The sequence below is a fragment of the Protopterus annectens genome, chromosome 14.part0 (assembly GCF_019279795.1).
Source record: "Protopterus annectens isolate FY-2018-M chromosome 14.part0, PAN1.0, whole genome shotgun sequence".
Taxonomy (NCBI): domain Eukaryota; kingdom Metazoa; phylum Chordata; order Ceratodontiformes; family Protopteridae; genus Protopterus; species Protopterus annectens.
Window position 1 is genome coordinate 907,366,199 of NC_056748.1, and position 26,622 is coordinate 907,392,820.

Genomic DNA, 26,622 nt, shown 5'->3' on the forward strand with positions numbered 1-26,622 from the left:
TCGGAAGGGGTGGGATTCTTAGCTGTAGTTGCTTTTATACCTTTAGGCCCTTGGGAAATGACTTCTGGGTCAGCAGTAGGATTTTTGAAAATAAATTTGTGAGAGGCAGGGACTCTGTAGTACCTGTCTGGTTTCCTTGGAGCAGAGTGTAAAGTATCAGGAGTCAGACTGGATTCCATAAAGAGATCATCCACAGCATCCAGAACAGGAGGGATAGCTAAAGGTCTATGTTGCGGCAATTCTAAAAATTCTCCGGGTCTCTTTTTGGACTGAGGATAATCCTGGCATTCCCAGTGGAAATGCTCTCTTACAGTATGAAGCGTTTCACTAAAAGAAAAATCTTCTGGAGGGGAAGCAGAGGGAATGGATTCCCCTGCATCTGAATCCTCATAAGCAGATAAAGGCATGTCTTCATATTCAGAAACGTCAGACTCTTGGTCAGATAAAGCTGCTGGGGACAGGTCTCTTTCTCTTAGCAGGGGAAGGCTGGCTTCCCCTAATCAGCATGATCAGGTCTTCTGCCATTTTAAGCATTTGAGATTGTGGCAAGGAAGCAGGTGCTTGCGATTGTGTCGTTTTTTTAGGCGTAGCTCGTACTCTTGGCCTTAGAAACTCGGTAGTTTTAGTCAAAACTGAAGACGCGAAAGACGTTGTCGGATTGTGTCGTGTATCGGTAATGCGAAGAACTTCCTCAGAAGCCGGTGACTGTACAGCGGCTCTGGACCCATCCACGGTAGAGACATCCACAGGTTCCATAGTCAAAGAAGAGTCTCGTGGCATACCAGACTCCAAACGGGTCTCGGTAGCAGCCTGCAAATCCATCAAAGCGGGCATTAGGGTCTGCGAAAGCGCCTCACTGAGTACCGGCAAACTGGCAACTAGCTTAACGGATGCGTCGTTGGCATTTTTGGACTTGTGCAGTCTGTCAATGTCTTTATCCTTACGTTTTTTCAGAAGATCGGTAGTCGGATGGCTTACTGAAGCCATTTTGGAATATAGACATCAAGCGAGAAAGTATTTAGCGACAATAAGGGCCCGATGACGAGTAGTTCGGGAGTTGAACAAAGCACAAAACCAACAGCGAGGAATGTTGTGGTCTGGGCCTAAAGAGGTGACGCAGTAAGAATGGAAATCTCTGTGTGGTATTTGCTTTCCACAGGCGAGACAATTGTTAACTTTTTCTGACATCGGTTAGAGCACGAAAAAAGGATCCTTAACGGGGTATTTAACTTTAGAAGACTTCAGGATGACTGGTGCTTGTGCGAACTGCTTCTGCTTCGGGCTCCTCGGCAAGAAAGACTGATGTAATGGCATCGGCTGCCTGTTTTTATACCCGTGACAACCTGATGTTAGTCCTGGAGCGACAGCAACAGACACAGAAATACTAAGTCTCTGGTATTCAGGCCGACTGAGGGCTACCTGCAGGCAGATAACCCAAGTGTGATGACTGCAACAGTGAAACATGAAGAACATCGGTCCTTTCAGGGAAAGCCTGGTAGTCTGTGACTACCAGGCCCTGCACCCAGACACCCCTCTATCCATGCGCCACTCCCTCGCCCTTCCTGCTTGGCAGCAGGTTACCCAAGACTCCTGGGTTCTATCTATCATAAAGCAGGGATAATTCATGACCTGGGAGACCAGACTCACTCCCAAAGGCATCCTTTCCCCACCCAAAGACCAAATCCCAATATTTCCTCACATCCTGCAGGAACTTCTTGCTCAAGGAACCATCCAAGAGGGTTTTATTCAAGAATTTTCCTGGTTCCCACGAAGGAATGTCCCTGAAGGCCTATCCTGGACCTACCCCACCTAAACACCTTCCTTTGAGTCCACTCCTTCAGGATGCTCTCTCTCCCAACCCTAATGCCTCTCATTCTGCCTCAGGCTTTTCTAGTGTCCTGAGACATAAAGGATGCCTACTTCCACATCCCTATCCATCCTCTCTTCAAAAAGTACCTCCGCTTCTCTGTGGATTCTAGACACTATTAATCCTGTGCTTTACCCCTTTGGTCTCTCTATGGCTCCAAGAATATTTACAAAATGTCTGGCCCCAGTCATGGCATTTGCCAGGATGAAAGGAATACAGCTCTTTCCCTATCTAAATGACATCCTTTATCCAGGCTACCTCAAGTTCAATGGCCTTGCAACACCTGCTGTTTACCATCTCCCTCCTTACAGGTTTGGGATTCACCATAAATCACAAATCATCATCCATGACAGCCTCTCAGATCAGGTGTTTCTAGAATGTCAGATTCTGACCTGGGAAATGATGGCTTACCTGCCACCAGAGAAGACTGTGACACTCGCATCTTTCTTCCAGGGAATCATTCCTCTCTAAACCATCTCAGCCAGGGAATTCCTCAGAATCTTAGGATTCATGGCCTCGACTATTCCCATGGTCCACCTGGCAAGGCTACACATGAGGAACTTCCAGTGGTATTTGAGAAACATGTGGAAGCAACATCTACATCCACTAGAGTTCATGATTCCCATGCTTCCTTGCCTGCCCAAGGAGTTGAAGTGTTGGATATCCCAGATTCAGTCAAACCTGGGCCTGCCCCTCCAACCCACACCCACAAAACAAACAAGACCGCTTCAGACACAGGCTGGGGAGCAAGCCTAAGAAACGGGAGAGTGAGGAACGCATGGAGCCCCACTCAACAAAAAGATCACATCAATCAATATCAAGGAAATGACAGCCTTGATATTAGTTTTGGATATTTTCAAGGTTCAGCTTCTCCCAGGCACCCTGATGTGGTACACAGACAACACAGCTGTGCTGTGGTACATCAACAAACGGGGGGGGGGGGGGGCAAGGTCCTACCTCCTGTGCAGACTAGCCCTGCAGGCTTGGGAAATAGCACTGGAGAAACAAATTCTTCTCCAAGCGGTATATATTGGTATATATCCCCTCTGCAGACAATGTGATGGCAAACCCCTTAAGCAGGACCATCACCCTGGCTCATGAATGGATGCTGAACAGAGAAGTGTTTCTGGACCAGGTCCATCAATGGGGTATTCCAAATGTGGATCTCTTCGCCTCCCCATGAACAGACAGCTCCCGAGCTTCTGCTACAGGGCACCTCACCCACAGACTTGGAAGGTGGATGCTCTATCAATCTCTTGAAAGGGGATGTAACATATGCATTTCCCACCTTCCCTCTCATTCAAAGAGTCCTTCTGAAAATTCAGAAGGAACAACCTCAAATATTGCTGGTGACTCCCTACTGGCCAAGGCAGCATTGGTTCCCCCCTACTATTTCACCTAGCCAAGGGCAATCACCACAAGTTATCCCAGAGAATGGACCTGCTCACACAGGACAAGGGAACACTCTTGCACCCTCAACTGTCCACAATGAATCTCACTTTGTGGGTGATAGGGCGTTGATTCACTTTAGACAACTATATACAGAGGATGTGATCAAGGTTCCGCAGGAAGCCAGAAAACCAACTACCAGAAACTCCTACCTGTCAAAGGGGAAGAGATTTTCCTTATGGTGTCAGAAAAACAGCCTACAACCACTGACGGCAGAGCCCCCAGTGGTCTTGTCCTACCTGTGTGATCTCATGAAGTCTGGACAATCATACTCCTCCATTAAAATCCACCGATTTACAATCTCAGCTTGCCTGTCCCTGGTACCTCCTTTAACATCTAGATTAGAGGACAAACTTTTCCTGAGAGGAGTTCTTCACCTCAGGCCACCAAAGAAGCTAATTCAGCCTCCTTGGGACCTTAACTTTGTCCTAGAAAAACTGACTCTCCCACCGTTTGAACCAGCCAAAGACTGCTCCCTCCTTTTCTTCTCCTTTCCTGCACTTGAAAGACCATACTCTTGGTGGCCATAACCTCTGCCAAAAGGGTCTCCGAACTTCAGGCCCTTATGACACACCCTCCCTTCACTGTCTTCCACAAGGACAGGGTATGCTTATGTACTAACCCCACGTTCATGCCCAAAGTGGTAAACGACTTGTCCTTAAATCAGACTATCAATCTGCCAACCTTTTTTCCTCTCTCCACAGAACAGAGCAGAGAGGATACTTCACTCCCTAGATGTACGCAGACAGCTAAGGTTTTATTTGGCCAAAAACAAAACCTTCAGAAAATCTGACAGGGTCTTCATCTCCTACCACCCTAGAGCCCTGGGTCAACCTGTTTCCAAGCAAACTATATTCTTGTGGACATCAAAAACCATTTCCTTTTGCTACACTAACCATGGTAAGTTACTCTCATCCCCACTTAGGGCACACTCTGCCAGGGCAGTGTCATCCTTAGGGGCTTTCCTTAAAGGACTGGACACAGCTGCTGTCTTAGAGGCAGCTACCTGGTCCTCAGTCCACACATTCACCACACACTACAAAATGGATATGGCCTCTACAGCCAGGGCAAGATTTGCCAGAGCAATCCTCCATGGGATTGTGGAAGGTGCTTCTAGTCCGCCACCCCTTCATTAGGACAGGGGCTCTTGCACTCTCCCTGATGTCATGAATACAGCAGCATATGAACAGAAGGACATAGTATTGTTGTGTAAGAACTTACCATAACCTTAGATGTCCTTTTCTTCTATATGCTGCTGGATAGTTTCCTACCAAGCCTTCCCCCTCACACTTGCCTGATTCCTGGAGTAACCACTCCGTTGTCACTGTATCCAACGGCATTCAGTTTAGAAGAGGTGCATGCTGACATCCGCTTTATACCAGTCTGTTTATGACCGGCATCTGAGAGAGGCGCAGGACGTCACATGCACCGCAGCTGTAGTATTTAACTTTTGTATAATGGACGGATGTATGAGAGTTCACTAGAGGCAAACTCCCTGATGTCATGAAATTAGTAGCATATAAAAGAGAAGAACATCTAAGGTTATGGTAAGTTCTTACACAAAAATACTTTCATTCAGCTTCAGTGAACTTGTATAAAGCTTTAACAAGTTATAAAAAAAAGAATAAGAATCTGATAGAACATGTTCTAAGTACTTTGGGAAAAAATGGAGATAATAAAAAGACTGAAAAATTATATAAATTAAATAAAGGAATATCGAAACAAGATATTCTTACAGAAATTAAAAGTGATTACAATTGAAAAAATAGGAAAGAATGGTATTTAAATATTATGAAAGAACACCATTTCATTTTTCCTTGGAAACATTGAGAGATCAAAATGAAGAAAGCTATTAGAATGAGATACATAAGGTGTAAAAAGACACATGAAAGTAAAGATTTTCTGTGGAGATTATCAATAGGCAAATTACCTGTCAAGGCTAATATGCCTTATAAAAGAAAACAAGAAAGGACATGTATTCATTGTGGAGAGCTTGAAACAACTGAACATGTTTTTTTAAACATATTACAATAAAGAAGTTATGGGGAGAAATGTGTAAAAATAAAATGCTGAAAGGTTTGGACAAGATAGAACATATAAATACAGATATGTTAGAGCATGGATATTATGAAAAATAAGACAAGAAGTAAAGAAAACTCATAGAATATTTTATACTTTATGGACAATATGGATGGAAAGATTTAATGAAGTTAAATTTAATGGGAAATAGATAATAGCAGAAAACCTGAAGAAAATACTTTATTGCCTTTGGAAAAAAGGGTGGGGGGAGTGTTTAATAATACAAAACTGCTTTATATTGTATAAAAGTGTAAATAATAACTGTAAATAACAGAAATAATGTACATAATATTAATCATATAAATAAGACTATCAACAAAAAACACCTACTCTTTTCAATAACTGCCGTGGGATCTTTTACATCTACTTGAGCTACTACCAAGTAAGGAAGATGGTGCCTTGGTTTAACATCTCTTCCTAAGAATGGAAATGATTAAAACTTCACTGGCAATAGAAGATGCAACCAGACCAATTAATCAACTAGTGATGGCTAGTTTGAGTACAGAAAAATCATGAATGCATAAACTAGACTTCCCTCTTTTTAGTTTTAAGGCATATGGGGTTCCTCCACAGTCTGTGAAGTTACTAACGGCATTATACAGGGATGTGAACGTTAAAATAAAAGTGGGCAAGGGTTTCAGGGATGCTGGACATAAGCACAGGTACCAAACAGGGATGCCCACTTTCTCTCTTAGTGTTTATGATATATTTAGAACTGGCTGAGACACTGGGGGAGTGTGCTTTCAAGGGTACACACTAGGAGATAAGCTCAACAAAATTTCATTACATGCAGATGATCTTCTTATACATCTGTCAAACCTTGAAGTAGAATGGAGACAGAGGTCCAAATGGAGAGATAAGTCAGCAAGCAAGGGAGAGTAGTATTGCTGAACTTGAATTCATCCTCAAGTCTTGGCGAGTATCTTCATGAGGTGGACCCTGTTTTTCACAAAATCTCACAAAGACGACACTGATATACAGACTGTATTTATAAAGCATATATCATGGACAGAAGTAGGCTAAAAATTAAAAAAAGATAGCTGGGTGCACAAGACCCAGGATAAAAAAATACCCAATCCTGGCAAGCACACTGGTGCCAGGACTGGAAAAGATGACTGTAGAATCCTCAAAATATGGAAACATTCCTACAATGGGGCCAGGCCCAGGAGAGGATGGCCCCTCTGTTGTCGAAGGAAGTAGTAGTTCACAAAAACTGATAGGTCAAAGAAGAGCCATAAAGACGATAAAGTGGACTATTGAGGATAAAAAAGAAATTATGTATTGTTATTACTATGCAAAAAACTCAGAATTTATAGACACAAGATGTACAAAATGACTAAGAGAAAAATTAGAGGAAAGAAAAATACTTCCACAAGAAAAACTGTCATAAGCCTCAAATAAAAAATTGTATTCGTTAATAACAGATTTGTGAAAAACAGTATATAGATCAAGAAACTTTGATCTGTTTGGAAAAAGAAGCATCTGAGGAGGTGCAAAAATATAAACAAAACCTAGAGATTTTTGAAAAGTATAAAAAAAGAAATACGGACATGGGAAAGAAAGAGAGATTTGATATGGTGCAAGATTTATGCAAAGGAGAAAGCCAAATTAAACAACAAAGAAGGCAGCCCCAAAGATATTTGAAGAGAAATACAGACAAAGGCATCCAGATATTGAACATTTCACAATAAAAAAAAAAATAACATCACAAAGAGGGAATGCAGAAAAGAAGATTAGTAAAGTAGAAGTTAAAAATAATAGAACTTGAAGTTATGGAGTGCCTGTGAAGTGAAGGATTTGGTGTAGAAGGTCTAACACAGGTTACATCACAGCATGATGCAGCGAGTCCCCGAAGTAAGGAGACACAAGACGATCGAGAGACATATGAAGAAGAAATATGGACAATGGAAAGAATAAGAGATTTAATATGGTGTAATATTTATGCAAAGGAGAAAGCAAAACTAACCAATACAAAAAGAGCAGCACAAAAGATATTTGAAGAGAAATACAGGCAAAGGAATCCCGACATGGAAAACTTTACAATACAAAAAATAAGACGACAAAGAGTAAAAGTAAAAAGGAGATTAGTAATGGAGAAATTAAAGAAATAGAAACTGAGGTTATGGAGTACCTGCGAAGTGAAGGATTCAGTGTAAAAAATCTAATTCAGAAAGCACCACAACAGGATAGAGCAATGGTCATTCAAATTAAAGGGAAACCAGTGGAACAGGAAGCAACAGGTCAGGTGCCATATGAAGAGATTTTGGAGCCTTCCACAGGAAAACAATTTAAATGTTCACTTGAAGTTGGACAGCAAGGAATGGAACAGGAAACTGATGCAGTCAATGTTGAGGAGTGATAAGGCCAGTGAGTTCCCATATGACAGAGCAACGGATGGCACAGAATGAAACTGAAGATAATGTGCCACAGGAAGATGCTATAGAACTTTCTATAGAATGCTTGCAGGAAATGGAAAACAAAAAAATGCGCCCTCAGTTTAGAAGAAAATGAGCTAAGAGAAGAGTTGCTTGATTTAATATAGACATATTAAAATCAATGAAAGAAAACAGACTACAGAAGGTCAATAAAACCCAAAAAGTCAAAAGTTTGATAAAACAGATGAATACAGTGAATAGGACTGTCCATAGAGATCCATGCAATATAACAGAAGTAAAGAGGATATATTACTGTGCAGCTAAATTAATAAGAAGTTATGTCTTACCATAATGTTCCATGTTAGTTGTCTTCTTCTCGCCTCTTTCTTGCTGGATGGGTTCGGAGCCGATCCTCGGCTCCGACTCGGCCTATACTATAGCTCGAGAGCTATTTTTACCAGCTCGAGGCAGCCCTATATCCCACAATACCATGCGCTAACTCCCCAGATCTCGTTTGGAAGCTAAGACATAGTATAAATAATAATACTATAATAATAATATTATAATCCTCTTTTACGAGAATAGATTACCTGCTAGTAACACTAAGGATACAAGGAACAAAATGCAATATATTGTATCTCCAGAAATGGAAGGATTCAGAACCTCGAGTCTATCCAGGTTAGGGGGCAGGAGGGAGGGACGCAAGAAAGAAGGCGAGAAGAAGACAACTAACATGGAACGTTATGGTAAGACATAACTTCTTAATGTTAAGTTGTCATTCTCACCTTCATTCTTGCTGGATGGGACAGCGTCCCTAGCATCTTAGTCCTGGGTGGCTCAATGAAACAGATTCCTGAGTACAGTGGAACCAAAATCAGCTCTATTTCTGGAGGCTAAATCAAGCTTGTAATGGGCAATAAAGGTATGTTTGGAAGCCCATGTAGCTGCTGCACAAATGGCATCTAGTGGTAACCTTGCTTGAAACGCCATTGAAGTTGATAGTGCCCTGGCTGAATGAGCCTTAGACCTAGAGGGAAGTTGCCTGTGTCTCAACTCATAGACCAAGGTAATAATAGATGTCAGCCATCTGGAAAGAGTAACCTTCGATACCGGAAGCCGTTTCTTGCCTGCAGCATAAGAGAGAAAGAGCTGGTCTGACTTTCTGAACTGTTTTGTCCTGTCTAGGTAATACCGTAATTGGCAATGAACATCTAATGAATGTAATTTTTGTTCAGCCCTGTTGGTATAGTCTGGGAAAAAGACAGGTAAATCAATGGAGTGGTTTAGATTTGCTTCCGATAACACTTTTGGTAGGAAGGAAGGGTTTGTTCTGAGAGTTACCCTATCTTTATGAAAAACCAAATAAGGAGGACGGACAGACAAGGCTTGAAGTTCCGATACCCTTCTGGCAGATGTTATAGCTACTAAAAACAGCGTTTTCCAAGAAAGAAATTTGAGGGAGCAAGAAGCTGCAGGTTCAAAAGGGGGCAGAATTAGTGAAGTTAGAACTAAATTCAAATCCCATTGTGGGGGTGGATCTTTGACTGGAGGTCTGAGTAAAAAGATGCCCTTGAGAAAGGCTTTACAGAGTTTGTGGGACTTAATATTTGCTTCTGAGAGTCCAACATGAAAATTAGCAATGGCCGCTAATTGTACCCTGATAGTGGCCGATGACCCTGAATGAAAAAGCTCCACCAGAAAGTACAGAGTCTCATGAATGGGTGCATGGAAAGGATCTAAGGACCTAGTTTGTGCCCAGTGTGAAAAACGCTTCCATTTACTCGCATAAGTCTTCCTAGTATTGGACTTGTGGGAGGCCAGAATGATACCACGAACAGGAGGAGAAATAAGGGGAAGCCTGGCTATGGCTGGAAGTGGAGCAACCAAGCTGTGAGGTTGATGGAATGTAGAGACTGATGCAGCTTGCCCGTGAGGTGGGTCAACAGTTCCGGAAGGGGTTCCAGATGCCAAGGCTGTTCCAGTAGGTATTTGTGCAGGAACGGGAACCAAACTTGTCGAGGCCAAAACGGGGCAATGAGGATCATTTTGGATCTCAATGCGGTTGCTTTCTGAATTAATTGCGGGATCAACGGAAAAGGAGGAAAGGCATAAAGAAGACCCCGGGGCCAAACGTGAACAAGAGCGTCTCTGAGGGGTTGGCCTGGCAGAGGAAAAGGTGTGAAGAAGTCGAGGCACTTGCTGTTTTGGGGGGCTGCGAAAAGGTCGCAGCAAGGCTGGTCCCACTTCCTAAAAATTCCATCTGCTACCGCTTGATTTAGAGACCACTCGTGAGGCATGAGGATAGTTCTGCTCAATCTGTCTGCTATGACGTTGGACTTCCCGGGGATGTGCGTTGCTATCAGAAACCGTTGAGATGAAATCGCCCATTGCCAAAGTCTGAGTGCTTCTCGACAGAGGGGATAGGACCTTGTTCCTCCCTGCTTGTTTATGTACCACACCACAGACATATTGTCCATTTGAATTGCTATAGTCCCCATGGGAAGAGAGCTCTGAAGGGCTTGCAACGTCAAAAGCACCGCCCTCATCTCCAGGACATTTATGTGCAGGTGGCATTCTGACTGTTGCCAAGTGCCCTGGACCGTCCTGCCCTGATAATGCCCCCCCCCGATCAGGGAGGCATCCGTTGTGACAGTGGCAACTGGAGGGGGGAGAACAAAGGCTCTGCCCTGAAAAAGCTGAGGGGAAACCATCCACCAGGAGAGATGCTTCTTGCAAGATGGGGTTATCAAAATTTTGTGGGTCATTGGTAGCTGTTGAAAGGACCACTGAGAAAACAGCATCCACTGAAGGAGCCTCATGTGCAAGCGGGCTAATGGAAGTAGAAGAATCGCCGCCGCCATGAGGCCCAACACTTACTAGCTTGACCTGAACTTTGTTGGGCTGAAACAGGGGCTGAACATTCTGCCTTATGTCTGTCACTCTCTGGGGTGGTAATGTTGCAGACATTTCTGTGGTGTTTAATATGGCGCCTATAAAGTTTATACATTGACAAGGAGACATGGAGGACTTTGCAAAATTTATAGAAATACCCAGACTGTTGCAAAGTTGAATAGTGTAATCCCTGGCCATTATGAGATCCTGTTTGGTGGTAGCGGAAATGAGCCAGTCGTCTAAGTATGGAAACACCTGGAATCCTTTCTGTCTCAGGTGAGCCGTGACCACTGCCAAACATTTGGTGAACACCCGGGGGGCTGTGGTGAGACCAAAGGGCAGGGCCCTGAATTGAAAATGACTGACTCCCAGCCGGAAGCGGAGAAACTTCCTGGAGCGCCTGTGTATCTTTACAATGGTAGTACGCGTCCTGGAGGTCTAACGAGCACATCCAGTTGTCTCTGCCCAAAAAGGGTAGAATGGACTGCAGTGTTACCATCCAAAATTTTGTCTTTAGTACAGAGTTGTTTAACCTGCTGAGGTCTAAAATGGGTCTCCATTCTCCTGTCTTTTTTGGTACCAAAAAGAATCTGGAGTAAATTCCGGATCCTAGCTGATCTGCTGGGACTGCCTGGATGACTCTTTTTTTCTAACAGCTTTTTTATTTCTAGCCGAGCCTGACCCCTTTGTGCAGGTGGTACGTCTGGTAGGGGTTTTGGCAGTTGTACCGGAGGGAAAGTGAAAGGGATTTTGTAACCCTTGGATATGATCTTCTGTACCCATGTGTCTTGGGAGGGGGCTTGCCAGGCTTCCGGGTACAGAGATAATCTCCCCCCGACTGCCTCCGAAGGCGGACAGTCGGGCAGCTTCTCAGGGATGCTGAAAGGGTTGGTCAGGAAAAGATTCCCTACAGCCCTGGTTCTGAGGACCCCCTCTGCCCCTGGGGTGGCGTCTGTTATTATTTCCCCCTCTGCCTCTAGGGGGAAATTCACCACGTGCGGCAGGCGTGACTCCCTGAGGTTTGCGGAACCACATCTTTCCTCCCTTCTGTCCCTTAGGATAAGGTGTAGAAGGTGTGGAAAAACAGACTCCCACGGCAGAGAGAGTCTTACCATCTTGCTCGCATCTGGTGAGGGTATTCTTCACCTGAGGTCCGAACAATTCCGAACCGTCAAAGGGTGTGTTGGTGAAGGACGCCTTGAAGGGATCGGCAAAGTTACAGAGTCGCATCCAAGCGTGACTTCTCAACGAAACGCCTGTGCCAGCGGCCCTACTCGCTCCATCGGCTGCATAAGAGATAAGCCGCATGGAGGAGTTAACAACGGAGTTCAGGGTAGCCAGCTGAGAGTTTATTTTGTCCTTAAACCCCGCAGCAGAAGGATCCTGTACCGTTTCACCCAGTTCTTTGAGCAAGTCTCTCTGAAGGCGGGTGAAATGACATAAATAGTTCAGCGATCGCATAGAAAAGGTCGCTGAAGCAAAGGTCCGCTTGCCGTACCTGTCCATGGTCCTGGACACTCTGTTAGGAGGATGAACAGATACAGAAGGATCAGCCAATTCCTTCTTAGTGGCTGCTGCTACCAACATAGCATCAACTGAAACACCTTTGGTGAGAAAGGATTTGTCATCTGGTGCAGAAATAAATTTAGAAGGCCTCCTAGGGGTAAGTTCCATTGAATCAGGAGCTGCCCACGCCTTTCTAGCCACTACCTCCATTAGTGGGTCGAAACGGGGAGACACCCAGGGGGTGGAAGGGCGAGATCCAAAGGCATCAAGGTAAACAGACTCATCCTCGGAAGGTTTGAGAGTGGACCAATTTCCCCTCTGTCTTAGGATTTCCAGGATGTCTGAAAAGGAGACATCCTCAGAGGGGGATCTGGGGGAACCTTCCCACTCATCCAAGTCGGTGTCCGACGTGACAGACTCGGGGGAGTCTATGTGCTTCCTCTTGCACTTTCTTTTCCTAGGGGGTTCCCCTGAAACTTCAGGGGAGCCCTCGGAAGAGGAGGAGGCACCCAAGGTGGATACCCTATTCTTTGGATCTCTGCTGTCAGGTGTAAGAGGATGGCCAGAGACCGTAACAGGCACTACAGAGGGAGGAGCCGCAGAACTTAACCTTGGAGTGGACACTGGGTCCAGCACACTCCTCATCACCTCGAAGGCTCCCCCATCAGATACCAAAGGTAGCACCGGCTCCGAAGAGACCGGAACCGCCCCCGGAACCGACAGAGAAGGCTCCGAGAATGATGTTGGGGCCGAACTAACCAGAGCCGAAGCTCTGAGAGGGACAGCGGGGTCGGACAAGGGTCCGATGCCACTCGCCCCCTTGGAGCTGACAATGGAGTCTCAGCGCCCGGACCTCTCCACGGATGGAACCAATGAAGAGGTTGGAGCCGACGACACCAGAGCCGAAGGAGGAAGTATCGGCTCCGACGTGGGCAAGGTCACGGTTCCGACAAACTCCGGCTCCGAGCTTGAGAGATGAGTCGGAGGAGGAATGGATAGCTATATCGAAGGAGCCACAGTCTGGTGAGATGGGCTCTGGAGCATTTGGGCCAGCGCCTGAGATTTTATGAGTCTACTGACCACCCTCTCTATGTCGTGGTCGGAGAGCCTGGATGACCTCGATGAATGAGTCCTATGACTCCGCTCCGATAGGAGAGGGGACCTTGGAGCCGATCTGACGGACTCTAGCGAAGGGGACCTAGAGTGCTTGCGCGCTGGAGTTCGCTCCAATGATGGTTTCGGAGCGGAAACCACTTTGCTCGCCACGGAGCCAGCCGGAACCGAGGTCGGAGCCGTCTCGATAACGCCAGCCCTCGGCTCAGAAGCTGGAGCCGAGGGTTTGGCGTTTTTTGACGACGTCCCCGAGCCAGACTTGGACGGGGAGTCATCAGGCTTTAACAAGCCCCTTAGGATGAGCTTGTTACGCCTTTCCTGCAGGACTCCTGAACTAAATCCGTGAGTCCTGCAGGTGTAAAGGCCCCAAGCAATAGACACAAGAAGTGTGACCGTCTGTCAGAGACATTTTCTGACAGCACGAGTCACACTTCTTGAATCCCGAAACCTTAGGGTCCTTTGACATCCTGACAAAAAATAAAAAGGAACACAGTCAGTCCACACGCACACACTTATTTAAGTTAAGGAGAACTGACTAAAAACCCACACACACACTGAAAGGGGTGGGGGAAAACTAAGGAAAAGCCCGTAGACCCAAGATAAAAAACTAACTAAAGAAAGGGAAAAAGGGCTACCGAAAAGGGTAAGGCAGTTAGAAGGGACCTAAAGAAGGGTAACTAACTGGAAAAAAACTACTGAGACTGAATATATATCTGAAAAAGCACTTACTGACCAGAGCCGGTAAAAACAGACTACCTCGCAGCGAAGCGGCAAACGAGATTTGGGGAGTTAGCGCATGGTATTGTGGGATATAGGGCTGCCTCGAGCCGGTAAAAATAGCTCTCGAGCTATAGTATAGGCCGAGTCAGAGCCGAGGATCGGCTCCGAACCCATCCAGCAAGAATGAAGGCGAGAATGACAACTTAACAATAACTGATAAAGTTCTACCACAAAAACACAGGGTAGTAAGGAAAAGGAAAAGGAGAAATCAAACACCATCATGGAAGTATCGACTAGAGAAAACTATAAAGCAATTAAGACAATAAGTGTCGCTGTTAGAAGAATATAGAAGACGGAACAGATCAACAAAAATACTAAGGAAGACAGACGTAATAAAGGCAATGCGCAGTATCAGAACAGACGAGGATCTATCATGCACTATCGCAAATAAACTAAAAATCTCAGCACAGGTGGAAAAACTTAGAAGATACGCAGATAAATATAAAGGAAAAGTAAAAAATAAGCAATTTATTGAGGACCCAAAAACGTTTTACAGGGAATTGGGAAACAAGGTAAAAGGAATTGAAAGATCACCAAAAAAAGAAGAAATACATACATTTTGCAAAGTATTTATGAAGATCCTGTGGAACATAACAAAGATGCACAATGGAGAGAATAAGTAAAAGAAAGAATAAGAAGTTTAAAGGCACAAGACATGAAATGGGATGAAGTAACAGCAAGAGAGATTGAAACAAAGTTAAGAAAACTATCTAATTGGAAAACCCCAGGCCCAGATGCAGTACCTAACTTCTGGTTAAAAGTTTTAAAATCTTTACACGAAGATTTGGCTATAAGTAAGCACCCTGAACAGACACCAACCTGGCTGGGTCTACTTTGACCTATCGAAATTACAATTCAGAGAAAGTCAGTTGGACAAGTCCGTTTTTGCGAAAGTGCATTTATCCAAAAAAGCACTTTTACGAAAATCGACTCATCAACCTACAACAGGCAAAAAAAAACAGTACACATATGTATGCAGGGGGGCAAGCCCCACTGCACCCCGCTACTTATCTATACTAACTCCGAGATCGCACTACAGTGGGGAAAAGGGAATATTCCCTTATCCTCACTGTACCGCGATCTACAACAACAAGCACCCTGCCATACACCAGTTAAGAAACACTACAGGATCTTGGAACCAGCGAACTCTGTTTGCTGAACTGCTTTTTCGGATAAATGCACTTTCGCAAAAAAGGACTTGACTAACTGACTTTCGCTAAAGTGTAATTTCGATGAGTCAAAGTAGACCCACCTGGCTAACAACAGGAAAATCAATGCTATTACTTAAGAGTGAACCTGCAAGCTACCCTAAAAACTACAGACTAATAACTTGCCTTCTGATGACATATAAACTATACACTGGAATTGATGCCAACAGAATTTATAGTCATTTAGAAGAAAACTCAATTAAATTACAGCAGTAGAACAGAAGGGCAATAAAAGAAAGTCATATGGAACAAAGGATCATTTGTTGTTAAATAAAGTCATAGTGGAGAACTGTAAAACGAGGAAGAATAAGTATGGCATGGACTGACTACAAAAAAAGCATTAGACAGTATCCCACATTCATGGATAAGAGTGCTTAAAAATGTATATGATACGCCCTACACTGACTGACTACATTACAGTGAACATGAAACAGTGGCAGACTACTTTGCAATTAAGCCATGATAAAGGACAAATTATTCCAAAGATAAAAATTCAAAGAGGGATATTCCAGGGTGACTCTCTGTTGCTGCTGTTATTCTGTCTTGCCCTTAACCCATGAAGCTGTCTACTTAACAGCTTAGGCCATAGCTATTACTTGGCTCCTAGAAAACAACAAAATGTAAAGACTTCTCATCTTCTCTTTGTCGATGATTTATAACTGTATAGCCCAACAGATGAGGAACTGAAAGCACAGCTGGATGTTGTCAAAACTTTTTCAGATGATATAAGAATGTCATTTGGCCTTGATAAATATGTAAAACAGAATGCATGAATGGTTAAGGGGAGGAGAATTCAAACCAAAAGATGAAAGGTTATATTGGTGGCCCAAGATAGTAGACTAAATGCACATTGGTTTACAAAGTACATTGAACATATGAGAGAAACAGACAGATGTAGGTTTTGTAAAATAGAATTGGAAACAGTTGCACACCTTTTTGCTGGCTGTGACATACTAATGGCAGAAGGACTGTACACTGAAAAGCATAATAATGTGGCAAGACTGTTGCACTGGGTATTGTGCAAACATTATAATATTGAAGAAGCTGAAAAACACTGGAAACATGAGCCACAAAGCATCCATAAAAAATGAAGTCTACATCACATGGGATCACCCATTACCAACAGTTCAAAAGATAGATGACAGAAAACCAGACATAGTGGTCCATGAAAAGAAGGCAAAAGTAGCACTGATCATTGAAATTGCTACACCCAGGTACAGAGACACACAAAGTCATTAAATATCAGGATTTGCAGGCAGAAACAAGAGCGATATGGAAGAAAGATACCCAGACAATTTCAGTAGTTGTAGCAGCAACAGGCCTTATAAAAAATAATATACAATAGTATTTAGATATGTTACCTATACAGGCAACTCTGTATGAATTGCAGGAGTCATTACTGGGCACACTTCAGGTGCTGCAAAGAGCATTTCTGGCTAATATCAAAGGTTGAAACAATACTAATTTCATGAACTTTAATCATACTGTGACTTAGGAATGGGGTCCATTCCAGTCACAGTATTAGAAACCCAAAAGACTTGGAGGAATTAAATAAAAAAAAAAAAGATTTACAGGTAGTGTTTTCAGAATTAAAGAGATTTGAAAATATTTTTGGGATAAAAAATTAACACATTAAATAGCTACAGAAATTAATTATATGCCAGGTCTAGAAATAACAAGGGAATATACATCTTTATTGGTCTCTAATTGTGCAGTTTAGCTGGGCATGAAACTGACCAACTCCTCAGCAGCATCAGGAGAACTAACCTACTATGACATCTTAGAAAACAGCTTGGATTGTTTTAGAAAATGGAAAAGGATACATTTGTACAAAATGCAAAAGGTGGAGGCTTTAGACTCATAGGCATTCATTTTATATTTTGGTTCTCTATGTTGCATGAGGTCTATTTGTTTCTCTCTCCTTCCACCAAATTTTCTATTTACAAAAAGGGGTTACAGATTTTATTTGGCAGAGTGAGAAACTGAGGGTAATGGAAAATTGTAATGCTACACTCCCTAAAAGGTGTTTTGGCAGTCTCCCATTCTGATTTACACACAAAGGCAGAAAAGACTAAAGTGTTTTTTGGTTTGTTAAAGCTGAATTTTAAGGCTGTCTGAAAAAATGAATTATAGAAAAAAGGAATGTTAGAGAGGCTGCATACAATATTAAATGGAAACAAGAAAATCAAATGGGAGGGAATTCAGGAATGATATTAGAAAGTTTAAGGGAACTGGGTAGACAGTGAAGGAACCAAAAAGAGGAGGATGTCAGGAAGAACTACTAACATAAATGTAAGTAAGCACAAAGCACCTCTCAAAACGAACATGAACATGAAATTAAAACACTGTCAAGATATAACATACTGCGAGTAGATGATGCACTCAGGGAAGCCTTTGACCTAGGAGCAGTTTGAAGCTATACACGGAGGGCAAAGGTGCCTTAAAGAGTTGTATGGGCAACTGACTACAACTCTTAAAAAGTTAACGTTCTTGACAAAGAAGGAAGATTGGTCCCTATTGCTTAAGTGTCTAGTAAGGAAAATCAAGTCAAGAAATGGGTGGTCAGTCAAGCATGTAGAACTGTGGTGGTTATCAAGCAAGAAGAAACAATTAAATTCAGATCAGAATGGAAGAGAAGTTTGAACACAGATTACGAGAAAAAGAAAGGCAGCATTAACTTCAAAACCTAAATACACAGCTGTGGTCAGAAAATTCAGAGTATTTGGGTGACAATGCTTGCTTAAGTACTTTTATTCATCTATAGGGGATTGGCTTTAGCTAATCTAGACTAGCAAGAAAATCTCTGAATTATTCCTGATTTTGCCTTGTATTTGTTTTTCTGGATAATCTCTTAGGATTACAGTCAGTTGATAATGATAGATATTACAGTTTTATACCTCTCTTTTTCAGAACATTGATTCAAAATAGTTTGTTCTAATAACTTTCTAACCGAGTTAAAGTAATATTTTAAAACTGTCCCTGTTGTTGGACCTTTGACCCACCCTCATTTTTTTGGCTTTTTCCAGAATTCTTGATGGGTATGCTGACAAATATGCTTTTTTCCGTCTCCCCTTGACACTGGAAATGGAAGACAGATGAGTGGGGGGATCAGATACATACATTTTAAGACTGAAAATCACAACATTTGCAGAACTGACATCCAAAATGTATGTGACTGTATATGGTCTTACTAACTTAAAACTTCTAAAATGGACTACTTCCTAGGTCTTTAGGCTTTACCCGGGTTAGGGGTCGCCACAGCGGAACTCTGGTCTACTAATGATTGGCAGTGGATTTTACTGTGCCGATTTTAAGGGGACAAAACTTTGCTGCATAGAACAAATTGTATTGTTCAGTCTTTTGATGTTAACAAAGAGGGTTGTAACAAATAGAAACAAGTTGTAGCACCAACAAAAATAATGCGACTAAGACAATGCAACAAATCCAAGACTTGGAGCAATCAACAAAGAATCCTAAGGTTCAACATAAGGCACTGAATAAATGGATGACCTGGTCTTTGAGTATGGACAGTGATGTTTCTGCTTAATAATAGAAAACTGTGTATACTACTTTGGAGGTAGGACAGGGAAATCAGTGTCTGAAGGAAGATTTGCATAGAGTAAAGACTAAAATGTACTACAAAAAATCAACACTAAGAACAGGATTTGATAGCTGTTAAAAAAGAAAATGAGAATGTAAAAAAGAACAACTGTGTTGGTGAAGGCAGATTGTTACTTGCTAAATGGTGTGTTCACTGTTTGGTTACTTATGGTTTAATAAAAAAAGTTTAATTTGTCCAAAAAGAAATGAAAAACCGCGACAGATCGAATGTTAGAACAAGGTGTTAATACTGAATGACCTGTTTGGTCTTCTTTTTACGTGATGTAACCATGTACAGGGGACTGGTTTTAGCTATTTTTTGTAGCTTGAACAGTATAGTGGTGGTTTTGATGGAACTTAAGGGGAGATTATTTTCTGAGAAGCAATGTCAAATGTTATTAAAAATCATTCTGTAACTGAATGTTTCTGGTGTGAGTTTCTGTAGTATGATATCTTCTGCATACAGTGTTACTGGGGTAAAATCACGCTGAACGGTAAACTTCATTAATAAACAGGGAGATCAGTACATTCGCAGCACAGATCACAGGATGATATGCCAGATGAAAAGGTGCCATCTTCTTTGACTGTTTTGCAAGACTATACCTTAATGGTTCTATTGTACAGATAACCGCTAAACCAAGACAATGTGTTGGTAGCCCTAGGTTTTTCACTTTCGTTAATAATAATAAGTTGTAGTTCACACATCTAATGAGGTTAGTTAATATGGTCCTTGAAAGCCATCCCTGTCTAGTTAGACTTTTTGTCCGTTACAGTATAAGTGGTCATTATTGTACCGGGCATCAGTCAGTACCCCATATTTATTCAAATGCTCAACTACTTCATTACAGACTTTCTGAAGACTTTACTAATTGGACTGCCCTAAAATCCTTGAAATTTGAAAGTTAGACTTTTGGGCGACTGGAGTAATGTGACAGTGGTTAAACTGTGTGGATGACTATTCCTGTAGGTAAAGAAAGACAGCCTATGTCTACAAGTGGTTTCATTAATTAACAAGATGTGAATGGAAGTGGGAGGGGTGGGTCTTGAATTGCTTTGGACTGGATTTGTTATCCAACTTCAATGGTAGTGGACTTTGGAGATGTACTGCCTGGGCGTAACAGGTAAGGCAGTCACTACTGGCTTATGTTGGGTTTTTGGTTAACTTGTGAACTGACTGGATAAGGTGTATATGTACGATGTGAGAGTTAATTGAGGAGGGCTATGACGGGAAAGGGAAGGGTACAGAGTAGTGATACAAACATGTGCAGTAAGGGAATAATGAGTGGGAGGAGTGTCTTATTTCCTTTTAGCATCCTGAAGTAGCTATTATTAAGTTTAACAAGGCCTTATTTTATGTTTAAAAGTGAAAAAAAAAAAAAGACAACACTGTCTAAAAAAGTATGACCAATTACAGATTTAAAGGCAATGTGTACTGACTACCTTATAAATGAAAATCGCAGCAAGGCTGTCTTAAACTTCCTTACCAGAATAGTTCTTTGAAGATTTGAGTTGACACTGCTGAACATCAACTTGCCAACTATTGTGGCTATTGTAGGAAAAACAAGAGCTCCACATAATATTCGTGTTGCTGACACATGATCAGCTAGAGGGCTGGCTTCAGCTGGAATACGGGGAACAGGACATCCAATTCCTAAGAAAAATCAACAAAAATCATTGAGATCTGATATAAAACATTCAAAAGTTATTGAATATATTATAATACATAAAGTACAGTTGTGTACACTTACCATAAATGTAGATGTTTGAGTGTATTCACTGTTGCAGTCATCACATTTGGGTTATCTGCTTGCAGTAGCCCTCAGTCAGCCTGATTATCAAAGTCTTGGGTCCTGTGTCGGTAGCTGTCTCATCTTCCATGACGTCAGGTAATCAGGGGTATAAAACATGCAGCCGACACTATTACATCAGTTTTTCTTGCCCCAGATGTCAGCTGCCCCCATAATGGGAAGCAATTATATACAAGGTTACATCTCCAACAAAAAAGCAAATACACCAAAAAGCTTTAAGCATAGTAAACAAGAATAGAGGTATAGTCAATAGAAGTCAGGGGGCTGGAGGAAGGGTAACCAGGACTGCAACAGTGAATACACTCGAACATCTACATTTATGGTAAGTGTACACAACTGTACTATGTTCTTTGTGTTTTATGTTGCGGCCATCACATTTGGGTAGATTTCCAAAGCTAAGGATGGGACGAGGTAATTAGATAGCATTAGTACCAGATATAAAGCCCTGCAAGACTGCAGTGGCAAAGCCAGCTCTGGATTTAGAAAAAAATTGGCAAGTGGTAATGCTTGGTGAAGGTATGTACAGAACTCCAGGTAGCAGCTTCTAGGATGTCCCTGGTAGGGACACCTCTGAGAAAGGCTGTATAGGAAGATGCAGCCCTGGCTGAATGTGGTCTTATCCACTGTGGGGTAGGTTTCCCATGGTGCTTATAGCAGAAATGAATGCAATGGCCTATCCACTTAAAAATGATTTGCTTTACTTTGAAATGACCCTCCCCTCTGCCCCTGCAGCAAATGCAACCAGCAGCTGTTAAGATTTCCTGAGAGGTTTAGTCCTGTCCAAGTAAAATCTAAGTTGTCTGTGCACGTCCAAGGAGTGCAGTATTCATTCCCCATTTGTTCTGTGGATTAGAAAAGAAGGTTGACAAATTAACAGACTGATTAAGGGGCACACTGGATACCACCTTGGGCATGAAAGAGGGATTGGTCCTGAGGGACACCCTGTCTGCATGAAAGACGATGAAAGGCTCCACTGCCATGAGGGCCTGTAATTCAGACACCCGTCTTGCTGAAGTGATGGCTAGAAGGAAGGTTGTTTTCCAAGAAAGGAATTTCAACTCTGCATTTGCAGCTGGCTCAAAGGGAGGTAGAGTGAGCTTTTCCAATACAAAGTTAAGGTTCCAGGCTGGAGTAGGGGCTCTCCTGGGTGGTCTTAAAATTTTGACCCCTCTGAGGAATTGAGGAATTGCTTCAGCAGTGGATGAGAGAAGAGGGGTGGTTCTGTATTGTAATGAGCTGAAATGGCTGAGGCATGAATTTTGATGGAGGAAAAGGAAAGGCCATTGTGAAGCATCTCAGTTAAGTTTTGAAGAATCTGAGGTAAACTGGGCGTTGCTGTGCCCGACCCCTGAGTCTGACTCCAGGAACAGAATCTTTTCCATTTTTCAGCATAGGATTTTCTAGTACCAGGCCTCCTTGCCTCCAGAATGACATCCATCACTTGCTTACTGAGGGATGGTAACGGAGAGATTAGGTAATTAGCCAGGCTGCCAGGTTCAGGGTTTGAAGCTGTGGGTGCAGAATCTGGCCCTCCTGCTGGGACAGCAGGGCAGGGGTCTGAGGCAGGTGCCATGGTGCCAGCAGTGACACACTGCGCAAGCGGGGGTACCAGTGATGGTGTGGCCAGTCTGGTGCAATCAGTATTGTCCTTGGTTTGTCCTGTTTGATCTTTAGTAGTACCTTGGAGAGGAGAGGCAGAGGGGGAAAGGCATAAACTGATAGGTTTTTCCAGGTGAGGGACAGGGCATCCACTTTCCAAGCTTGTTTGTGGGGAGTCCTTGTGCAGAATTTGTCCAGTTGGTAGTTCTGGGGGGAGGCAAACAGGTCTATCTCTGGGCTCCCCCAATTGTTTCTCAACATGTTGAATATCTTTGGTTCCAGTTTCCACTCGTGTGGGTCCATGAGATTTCTGCTTAGGTCATCTGCCAGTGTACTTAGCTTTCCTGACAGGAATTGAGCCTGTAGGTGCACTTGGTAGCTCAAGGCTGTGTTCCACAGAGCCATGGCTAGTCTGCAGAGAGGGTATGAGTGGGTTCCCCCCTGCTTGTTTATGTACCACATAACAGTGGTGTTGTCGGTCTTTACCAATAATTGTCCTGGAAGAATGTGGTCCTTGAAGGCTGTCACAGCATTCTGTACAGCTAACATTTCTTTTTGATTGATATGCAGGTGCATTTGACTTGGGTTCCATTTGCCCTGAATGTACTGCCCTGCTATGTGAGCCCCCCCATGCATAGTTTGATGAGTTTGTTAGGGTTTGGGTGGCAGGGGGTAGAGTGAATGGCAGTCCCTTGTTTTGGTGGCAGGCCTCTGCCCACCAATGCAACTCTACCTGTAGACAAGGTATGATAGGAATCATTGATTCTAGAGCCTGAGGCTGTTGACACCATAGGCTTTTTAGATACCATTGTAGTTTCCTCATATGCAGTCTTGCATATGGAATTAGTAGAATGCAGGAGGCCATGAACCCCATGGTTTGCAGTATTTTCCTTGCAGATAGCTGGGTCTTTGTGGCCAGTAGTTTGAAGTAGGCTGTCAAATTAACTTGTTTCTCTGACGTGAGGTAGGCCATCTGGGAAGCTGTAGTCAAGCTTGCTCCCAGGAATACAATTTGTTGGCAGGGTACAAGATGTGATTTGTTTTTGTTTATGGTGAACCCCAGAGAAGTTAGCAATTTCTTTACAAATGCCAGATGATTTAATAGTACGTCCTAGCTTTCTGCCTGAATTAGACAATTGTGCAGGTATGTGTATATTTGAATATTTCTTTGCCTGCAAAATGCAATGACTGGAGCTAGGCACTTTGTGAATACCCTGGGAGCAGTAGATAAGCCAAAGGGCAGTGCAGAGAGGTGGATGTAGCCTGCTCTGAAGCGTAAGTATCTTCTGCAAGACTCCCTTATTGGGATGTGCAGGTAGGCTTCCTTTAAGTCCAGTGCTGCCAACCAGGCATATTTGTCTAGCATAGGAAGCAGCTGATGAAGAGTTAGCATCTTGAATTTTGAGATTACCAAAAATGTGTTTAGGATAGACAGGTCCAGGATAGGATACCAGGAAAAGTCTTGAGTAAAAACCTCGCCCCCATTCTTCTTCTGGGACAGGATGAATAGCCCTGATGCTTAAAAGAGAGAGAACTTGATTTTGAGCCTCTGCCCACTGATTTGGGGGTAGGTCTGGCCAACCATTTGGGGGTTGGAAAGGAGTGGAAGTGGAATCTGTATCCTTGGGAAATTATATTTAAAAAACATTTGTCCTAGGTAATGAGTTCCCAATTTTTTGCATGCAGGGCAAGCTTTCTCCCCAAAGGAACAGTCAGTTGAGCAGGGCTTGGAAGATTAAAGTTAAGTCACTGAGACAGTTTACCATAGGGGGAGTCTTACTACTCCCTGTTTTGGAAGTGGGAGCCCCCCACTGCTTAGGCCTGTGAGTACCTGGGACTGAAGCCTGGGTGTTCTGCTGGTTCTGGGTTTGGACTGAGAAGGCCTGGAAGAGGCAGGAAAGGACCAACTCTTAGAGGGCCAATGCCTACTAAATCTGGGAGGCTGTACTTGCAGGAAATCTTTAACAGTTTGCATAGATTTAGGTTTTTCCTCCATCTTTTTAAGTACGTCTTCTGCTTTGTTGCCAAACAGGCGGTCTTGGTTTAAGGAAGCATCCAGTAATTTAGCTTTAAGATGATCTGGCCAAGATTGCTCCTTAAGCCAAGCATGCCTTCTAAGTACAGACCCAGTGACAGCATCCCTGAAAGATGCCTCTAATGAATCAAAACCACATTGCAAAGTATGTTTTCCAACTTGTTCAGCAGAATGCATTAAATCCTGTAATTCTTTACTTTCAGCACAGTCAGGAATCAACATCATTTTCTGTTTAAGCAATCCAATAACATGCTGCTGATACTTTAACATATGAAACTGGCAGTTTAAATCCCTAATGGCCAAAGTTGCAGAAGTGTATACCTTCTTACCCAATCTATCCAGTGCCCTGGAATCTCTATCAGAGGGGGTAGGATTTTTGGCAGTAGTAGCCTTAATGCCCTTGGGTCCCTGTGAAATGGTCTCAGGATCCGCAGTAGGATTTTTAAAGAGGAACTTGTGAGAGTCAGGTACCCTGTAAAACCTATCAGGTTTTCTGGGAGCAGTAGGTAAAGTGTCAGGGGCCAGGCTAGATTCAGAGAAGGCTTCATCTACAATGTCCAGTACAGGAGGGATAGCTAAAGGCCTGTGTTGAGGCAAGAATAAGAATTCTCTAAGCCTCTTTTTGGAGTCAAGAGTAATCCTGGCTTTCCCAGCGGAAATGCTCCCTAAGAGCATGCAAGGTTTCACCGAGCAGAGGGAATGGAGTCCTCTGCATTAGAATCCTCATGGGTAGATAAGGGCAAATCCTGGTCATCAGAGAAAACAGAATCCTGATCAGAAGAATCAGAAGGAAAATCAGTCCTAGGTCTCAGAGGGGGAATGGTGGCTTCCCCTGATTAGAGTAATAAGGTCTTCAGCCATTCTTATTTGTTTTTTAGGCATAGGGGCTTGACCATGCGGTCTGGGCGTCGGTTTTCTAGGCATGGATCGAGTTTTAGGCCTTGAAGAAGAAGATGGCGTTGGTTTAATATGCAAGTGAGAAGGCCTGAATACACCCTCAGAAGCCGGTGCCTGCACAGCGGCTCCGAACCCATCCAAGGTAGAGAAATCTGCAGGTTCCACAGTCGAAGAAGCATCTCGTGGCAAACCGGACTCCAAATGGGTCTCAGTAGAGGCCTGCGAATCTGAAGTAGCGGGCATCAGGGGCTGCGAAAGCACCTGAGTACCGGTGAACAGGTGACTAGCTTAGGAGAAGCGTCATCGGCAGCTTTGGACTTATTCGGTTTGTCTCTGTCTTTATCTTTGCGTTTTTTCAGAATGTCGGTAGTCGGGTGGCTTACCGAAGCCATTTCTGGATAATTGAACCGAGTACCAAATTATTTGGATGTGTAAATGAACCGACAACGAATAGTACGAGGTTTGAATAAGGCACAAAACCGACAGCGAGGTACGTCGTGGTCTGGGCCTAAGCAAGGAATGCAGTACGAATGAAAATCTTTATGAGGTATTTGCTTTCCACAAGAAATACAATTGTTAACTTTTACTGACATCAGTTTAGAGCAAGAAAAAGGATCCCCAATGGGATACTTAGCTTAGCTGAAGACTTTGGATCTGAAACTCGAAAATGAAAATTTCAGGAGTCGGCCGACCGGCACTTGCGAACTGCTTCTGCTTTGGGCACCGCATGGCAAGAAAGACTGATGTAATGGCGTCGGCTGCATGCTTTATACCCCTGACGTCATGGAAGATGAGACAGCAACCGATGCAGGACCCAATATGTTGATAATCAGGCCGACTGAGGGCTGCTGCAAGCAGATACCCCAAATGTGATGACTGCAACAGTGAAACATGAAGAACATCTACAATCACTACCACCTGATAAAGAACACACTGTAGAATCTAACAGCATAATCATACAATATGCAAGCAAAAAGACTTGGCATGTAAGGTAGAAGCGATATTTTCAACACTACCTACAAATGAATAATATTGTTTTTTTTACTGGTGATGTCCACTTCTGTGTGTGTTAGAGTTCAGCTTATCTACTTTTGACTCTGTCACAGTGCCTGCTTAACTTTTGACTACTTAACACTACCAACAGGCTCTGCCAATGGGGATGACTGCAAGTAGGGGTACAGAAAACAAGAAAGAGGGGGCTGGAATTTACCAGAGAAAACTGGTAAAGGAACCAAGGTACTGAATCAAATAAGAAGAAAGGAAAAGGTAACAAAGTGGGATGAGGGATGAGGTCAAGAAAAAGGTTGGACTGCAGGTTAGAGACCATCTTCCCTACCATGGATTGAGATCAGCGTACAGGCAAAGAGAAAGTGACAGGGGAATCCCCAAGTGAAAAGACCTACTCTGGTAGAAT

The 26,622-nt window shown here is 43.2% G+C and overlaps 1 protein-coding gene across 1 annotated transcript in view; it reads right to left on the minus strand.

Moving 5' to 3' along the window:
- Positions 1–26,622, minus strand: part of MARCHF5 (membrane associated ring-CH-type finger 5) — a 608,414-nt gene that overhangs the window by 36,879 nt on the left and 544,913 nt on the right. Inside the window, exon 5 of the mRNA XM_044056699.1 lies at positions 20,354–20,520. Within this exon, the coding sequence (XP_043912634.1) occupies positions 20,354–20,520 (167 nt within the window). The remainder of the gene's footprint in view (positions 1–20,353; positions 20,521–26,622) is intronic.